The following is a 7,707-nucleotide window of genomic DNA, read 5'->3' on the forward strand; positions in this document are numbered from 1 at the left end:
GTAGGGAGCACGCAAGCCGGGGAGAACCTCAGGTAACAGCAGGATGCAACGCTGGTGAGCAAGTCAATTTTTTTCCTCCTCAGGCTCTGTATGGGTAATGGTTGTATTACGGTAACAGGCACCATTCTCCACAAGGCACACTTTGGCGTGTTGGATTCCACTCCTATCAAAGCGCATTCTCCTTGGCGATGCTTTTAGATGAGCAGCCTGCACTGATTAAGATCTGCTCCCAGCATTAGACAAGTCACAAATCCAGCTGTTTGTGAAAACTGTAAACAGGGACGGTTTCTACAAACACATTCCATTAAAGATGATGTTTCTTCCTTGGTTGGGGCAGGGGACAGTTAATGCCAAAGACGTGTCCAAATTAAAGGTGGGCACCTGAGTTTACCACCTATCCTACAGGAAGTCCAATTTCTAGAGCTGCGACAATGAATTCAGTAAGTCACTGCTTGAGAAAAGGCTACTCACTGAGCAAAGGAAACCAGGATTAGGCCAGTGGTTTGCAACTAAGTACACTCATAGGGTATTGATGTGTATTTGACTATTGTCCACTAAGCATAGAGTTACACATTTAACGTATTTTGCTAAACAAATTCTTCCCCGTTATTTTCATCTCTCCGAGTTCTATTTAAAGAGACTTCCCAGGAACTGATGAGATTGGATCCCCTGCCCCTGTTCCCTCTCCCACATTCTCTTGGAGATTTCTTTGAAACTTTTTCCCCAAAACAGACAAATAATGGTCCCTTACCTGCTGCTGTGCTTGAGCTTTGGTTATGCAGCAGCCCTCAAACCCACATGCCTATCGGCCCAGTTTAGAAGGCCTGGTGATTATATCATAGGAGGCTTGTTCCCTTTTGGAACGGACACCGTAAACCTGACGGCACGATCAGAGCCCACGTTAGTTGTGTGTGAAAGGTAAGAGGAACATTAGCTTCATTAGTACACGGTAAGTTTGGTCACTTGGGCTGGGAAGAGAAAGGAAAAGAAAGTAATCCTTCTGATAGCAACTGACGGTCTCACAGCCGAACATTAAAGGTAAGATAGAGACAAAGATTAGCTCTAAGGTGCTGGAGCACTGGTGTGCTGTGCCATCAGTTTCTGATCCTGAAATGGAAAATGTTTTTGTCTTTTTCTCGATGCTACTATGCAGGCAAACTTCGGATGCAACCAACCCCATTTGGATGAAAGCTTTTAGTGGCACTGGCTTTCTTAGTGTTTGGAATCTAACGCTTACACAAAGGTGTAAATGTTGCTTTTGCTTCCAGATGGAATGAGAAGCATGCACTGCACTCCGCAGGCAGATGACACACGTTAAGATGGCACGTTGCCTTTTACGAGATATAAGGACACTCAGTACAAAAAGACATGCTAGTGTCCTACCTGCTTCTTTGGCAGCAACAAAGCACAGAAAAGCACGGTCCAATTTCTTTCCATCTTCACAGGCCATGAGGCAGGGAATATGCCCAGTGCACTGAGCTATACAGCGGAGGAAAATCCCAGGAAGAAGGACATCTCTCCTGAATTAGCACGCACAGCACTTTGGGAACCACTGGCTTCATGGCTGAAGTACACAAACCTAAGAGCAGGAGGTTGTCTGAACATTGACTCTCCTCACAGCTAAACATACTGGTCTCTCTATACCTCTGTTTCTTCTCCTGTGAAGCACAGAGAATATATTTGCTGACAGACAAGATTAATTAGATTTGAAAGGTGCTCAGCGCCTCTCTACTCACGGTACAAAATTTGCAAAGGCTATGTATAGGTACAGGGATGCTCTGCTGACAGTGCCACTTGTATCTGGCTTGGCAACACACAGGATGCCAAGATGTCAAAGAACGTGGAATAAGCTGATCACCATTATAACAGCACTGATAGACCACGTAATTCCCTGTCTCCTCTTATTACAGGTTATTTGTAGGTGGGCTAATATGGGCTCTTGGGATGAAGTTTGCTATCGATCAGATCAACAATTCCACTTCACTTCTCCCAGGAGTAAAGCTGGGCTATGACATGCATGACACCTGCTTTGAGCCAGTGGTGGCCTTACAGCCCAGCTTGCTATTTTTGACCCGAAATGGCACAACAGGCATCGGAGTACTGTGCAACTACACCGACTACCAGCCTCGTGTGACTGCTGTGATTGGACCACATAAGTCAGACCTCTGCCTGGTAACAGCCAAACTATTCAGCTTCTTCTTGATCCCACAGGTAAAGAAACTCTCTGGAGAAGCAAGAATTCTCCTTTTTGGTGGGGGAAGGGTTTGGATCAACAACGGTCTCTACGCTCTAGGTCTTTGAAGCAGGACTACTAAAGTGCAGATTCCAGTCTTTCCTCTGCCACAGATTTCCTGAGTGATCTTGGGCAGGTCATTAAACTTCCCTCCTGGAACACACTCCAGTGTCTAAGTTCCCAGAGAGAAGAGGGATAACTCAGGCTGCTCTGTGATCAATGTAAAATGGGAATAAACAGAGTTCCCAGCATAAACTGCGAGGATCCCATGAAAATACATCTGTGACTGTAAGTACTCAGTTACCACAACAGAGAGAGCGCTATAATGGTCAGGTAAATTTAGCCCTGAGCTAAGATATTACTGAATCTTGGGTGTGTCACCCTTTGTAGAAAGTAGCTAATTATCATTGTCATTAACGATAAGGGCTGGTGCTGTGATGATGGACACAAATGGCACTGGAAGGAGATAGCCATGTGGGACAACGCTAGCAGAGGCAAATGACGGGCCAGTTTATGGTTCTCTTGGTAAATGCAGCCATGATGGACCTATCCCTTTAGATGAGTTCTTCCTTCCCACTATCCTGACACAGCAGTTTTGAAAATCTAGTGCACTGAGACTAAGCAAAGAAGGTGGAGAGTGATCTGGACTGTGAACACTTCTCTCAGCTTTACTCTTTGCCTCACTTTCTCTCTTATCCTCTAATTTGCAGGTCAGCTACGGAGCCAGCAGTGAGAAGCTCAGCAACACAGACTTGTACCCATCCTTCTACCGTACTGTTCCCAGTGATAAGAACTTGGTGGAAGCTGTGGTCCTGCTACTGAACAAGTTCGGATGGAACTGGATTGGCATCATTGGAAGCGATGATGAATATGGCCAAGGAGCTCAGAGGCTCTTCTTAAGCATAGCTGGAAATCACAGCATCTGCATTGCGTTCGAGACACTAATTCCTACAGACCTTGCAGACCCCAAAGCCAAAAACCAACTGGAAGATACCATTAGGTTAATTAACAAGACCAAAGTCGACATTATTGTCCTTTTTGCCTTTAGTCAGTCAGTCCAGGCCCTGCTGGAACACAGCATCAGGATGGGACTGAGCAAGAGAGTCTGGATTGGCACTGAAGCCTGGATGTTGTCTGACATAGCTGCCTCCATCCCAAATATTCAGAGCATTGGGACAGTCTTAGGCTTTATTATGAAAGCAGGCACAGTCCCTGGCTTCCGGAAATACGTTGCCGACCTCTTTACCTCTGTTCAGCAGGATAAATTTTGCCAGGAGTCTAGAAAATTCAACCAGCTCATGAACTCTGACGTGCTGGACACACATTGCAAACAGTGTGACCACATCTCGCTGCGTGACATCTCATCCATGCTAAACCTCCCACAAATACAATCAGTCTACATCGCAGTCTACAGCGTGGCTCATGCACTGCACAGAGCGCTGGGGTGCACCCACCAAGCGTGTCCCAAAGCATCCATCAGATCTTGGCAGGTGAGTAAAGGTCAGGGGGACAAACAGCAATTTTTCATCTCATTTATGCATCGATGCTGCACACAGCCAGGGAGGGAAGGAGGGTAACATTGCACTGTACTCCTGCCCTGGTAGCGATACAACCTTGGCAATTCCCTTAGCCAGTCAACCCCTACCCCGGCACACTGCATCTTCTCTGCTGCTGGCTAGGGCTGCATCCCCCTCTCTAGGGCTATGTTTTGGCTCCCGCTAATTGGGCTTGGCACAATAGATAAAGCAGTTGATAATACAGCCAGAAGGCTGATAGTCGCAATCTTAGCCCAATGCAAGGGACAACTAATTTCAGCCAGAAATTAGTTTACTGCATTATCATCCTCCAAGCAAGAACATCAACTGTACCAATATTTACCGTCAATTTTCATTTTCTCCTCAGCTGCTGCATTTCATGAATACCGTCCCATTCAAGGTGAATGGCCAAAGTTTCAGCTTTGATCAATTCCATGGCACAAACACTGGCTACAAGCTTATATTGTGGTCCTGGAAAAATGGCACCCTTACGTACCTGCCTGTAGGCAACTATGAAGAGTCCTTGTACATCAATAAATCCCAGATTCAGTTTCACACTGCAGATCAAAAGGTAAAGATGGGGGGCAAAAGCATAAACAATCATGAAATTAAGTAAACATTTTTGCCACTTCATCAGGACTGTTCATAAGGGGCTTTTAGCCTGCGTGCTACCCCTACGAGATTTGCGTGGGACCCAGTTCTTGCTCCTCTGCAAACATGTAATCCATCTCCATTGTGCAAAACTAGAAGAAGGTATTCCCAGCACTGTTTAAGATTCAGACACAGGTTTGATCCCAGCACAGCCCAGCCAGTTTCTTCTCATTCGTTTGGTGATACGGTGCTTCTCCTGAAAGTGTCTGGCTGACATTCATTCTTCCTTTTGTCTAGGAGCCTACATCAGAGTGCTTCAGACGTTGTAAACCAGGACAACTCAGACGAATAAAAGGATTCCACCTCTGCTGCTATGACTGCACAGATTGTCCAGAAAACACCTTCTGGAGCACTAAAGGTGAGGTCTAAGAAATTCAATGGCTTTAACTGCCTGTATTATGTCTACCTACTGCTTAAGGTCACACAGGTTCACAGAACTGGTAACAACCAGTTGTGAGCTCTTCCTCCATGAAGCACTGCCAGTGCAGAGTATTTGCCTCCATTTTGTTCTGCTGTGCATTGCTCAGTCTTGCTCTGGAGGTCTTCAGCGGGGGACCTTCCTCTGTTGATCCCAAAGGGAATGCATAAGGACAATGCTTATGTTTTACCTCAAGAGGTAGGAGAGAGGGTTATGGTGAAATTCTGGGATCATAGGTAGAAGAAAAGCATACGATGAAATTCTGGGATCTTTTGGAAGCTGGTGATCCTTCCTGGGGAAGGGAAACAGAGCCAGGAAATATGTGGATCCCTTTGGGAGGAGGGTGGAGAAGTAGTGGGGAAAAAAAGATTGAACTATCACAAGCTTTGGCGATCCAATACACTTAGGATGGGGCGGGGGGCGGGAGTAGGCAAAGCAGCACCCAAACCAGCTACCTAATTCATGACTGTGATCCATCCTCAAGGACTGCCTGCAGCAGGGTAGCAGCACTCCGCTGCAAGGTGGTCATCAGCTTCTCACTGCTGCTTTGCAGACAGCTCTACCTGCACTCCCTGCCTAAAGCATCAGTGGTCCCCTGTCCGGAGCACACAATGTTATGACCGCAACGAGAGATACCTCTTTTGGAATGAGCCGCTCACCATTGCCTTGCTAACGTTGATGTCCGTCACCATATCCTTGACTTGTTTGACAGCTGTGCTCTTTCTAAAGAACCTTGAGACTCCCCTTGTGCAGGCTTCTGGAGGCAAACTGAACCTCTTTGCCTTGTTCGCACTCACGCTGCTGTGTCTCAGCTGCTGCCTCTATATAGGGAAGCCCAGCAACAACCTTTGTATGAGCCAGCAGGTAGTCTATGCCCTGTGCCTCAATGGTTGTTTCTCTACCTTCTTCATCAAATCCCTTGAGATCACCCTTGTGACAGAGTTCCCTCGCTGTGCCCCCACCTTCTTGTACTGGGTGACCCAGAGAAGGGCCTGGCTCCTCGTCGCCTTGTGCCTCCTCACCGAGTGCTTGTTCTGTTTCTGCTATCTTCACTTGGGCCCTGACTGTCTGGTGTCTGACTACAAGTCACTGCCCACCGAAGTTCTGCTTGTGTGTAACACCGAGTCCTGGTTTGCCTTTGCTCTGGTGCACGGCTACAACGGCTTCTTGGCCTTTGTCTGCTTCCTGTGCACGTTCATGGTGCAGACTTCTGGGAAGAAGTACAATATTGCCAGGGGGATCACTTTTGCCATCCTAATCTATTTCATCATCTGGATCTTCTTCGTTGCTACTTTTGTCACGCTGAAGACAGTCCTCAGGTCTGTTACTCAGATTGGTACCATTTTGTCAACTAGTCTGGGCATCTTGGGGACCTACTATATCCCTAAATGCTACATCATCTTGCTTAAGCCTGATCTGAACACGGTAGATTATTTCTAGAACTCCATCAAAGAGGAGCCACAGGAGGACTCAATAAACAGACAATAAACCAGATCCATTGTCACCTGCTCTGCAGTAGAAGCTGGCTGTATTTTAATAAGATAATTCTGTTTATGATGAGTCTATAAGCTATGGTCCCACACACAATCACCACAAAAAATACAGTCTTATCCAGTAGGCTGAACACTAGGAACAGAATTTTTAAGCTGCAAAAGCACAGGGCTCTACTCAATGAGCTAAAGCAAAATGCCCCCGGCAGAGTAGTATCCATCCTCTCTATGGCTAACCACCCACTTCATCACCCACAAGGAACCAAAAGCACATTTGGTTAAGCAAGCAACCTACAGTACTGATACTTTATATGAATCTCTCAGGTCTGGCAACCTGAGCTCACCCAGGCCACTTTCCTGTAAAGACCGCTCATGATTTTTACTTCTTAACAACTAGATAACTGCTCCAGCGATATAACCATGAATCTTTTCCCAGGCCTTATAAGAACTTTCAAATATATTCAACAGCACAGAAATAATAACCAGAAAAACAGAAGGGAATCATCTGAAAAGGTATGAGATAGACCACAAATAGAAAGCCTTGTGATTAAGTACTGATACTATCTACACAGGATCCTCTATAAAGCCCTTCTAGTGAGCAACATCAGAAAATACAGCTCCTGTGCAGGTCTCCTCCTGGTAGATACAGGAGGTAGATGACGAGAGGGAGGTAATGGACAAGAGAGAACCAAAAGTCCTGCACACTGCTCTGTAACTGCGGTCTGTACACATTTATGCGTATTTGTGCACTTGCTTTATTAAAAGTGGAGTCAATGACATCCTACAGCTCTGGGTCTCTTTCTTAATGGTTACAGTCAATGCAAACTTATCGCTGTCTAGGTTGTGAAACTGTATGGTTCTAATAGCCTCCAGCATCCTTAAGACAACCCTTTCCCATTCTCCCTGTAAATAAGATTCTGTGACGGAACATACTGATCCTCTGGGCTGCCCTCTCTTTCTATTTAAACAGAGGGGCTCCAACTTATCAGCATGGCACCAAGTAAGTTTTGCTCATTTTTGACTCAAATTTAGAGGATGCCTGGAAAGGTATACATGAAGTTAACAACATAGGCAAAGAGTACACAAAGAAATTGATAGGTCATACACAAACTGAAGTATGAGGAAACAACTGTGTTCAGATCAAGAAGGGCTGACTACTTTGACTCTTAAATAAAAGACTGAAAGGCTAAGCAAGGCTTCTGATGACCATTGCTCTTCTAGTTGGTAATATCATCAGTACCCTGCTGCAGCGTATTAACTGAGAACTGGTCCTTATATATCACTGAGTGTGGAAACAAAACACAAGCAAGAACTTGCATTTCTCAAGAGATTTCACAGTTTCATTCCAAGTCAGAACAACTGTAGTTATTCAAGCCAGAA

At 45.7% G+C, this 7,707-nt stretch overlaps 1 protein-coding gene across 1 annotated transcript; it reads left to right on the top strand.

Annotated features, from left to right (window-relative positions):
- Positions 1–739: 739 nt before the first annotated feature.
- Positions 740–7,106, top strand: TAS1R3 (taste 1 receptor member 3). The gene is given in 6 exon segments (XM_009916196.2): positions 740–918; positions 1,911–2,211; positions 2,944–3,723; positions 4,136–4,339; positions 4,657–4,777; positions 5,391–7,106. Coding segments are annotated over 6 exon segments (2,520 nt in total). The 3' UTR covers positions 6,326–7,106.
- The last annotated feature ends 601 nt before the right edge of the window (positions 7,107–7,707 follow it).

Source organism: Haliaeetus albicilla, chromosome 4 (genome assembly GCF_947461875.1).
Source record: "Haliaeetus albicilla chromosome 4, bHalAlb1.1, whole genome shotgun sequence".
NCBI lineage: Eukaryota > Metazoa > Chordata > Aves > Accipitriformes > Accipitridae > Haliaeetus > Haliaeetus albicilla.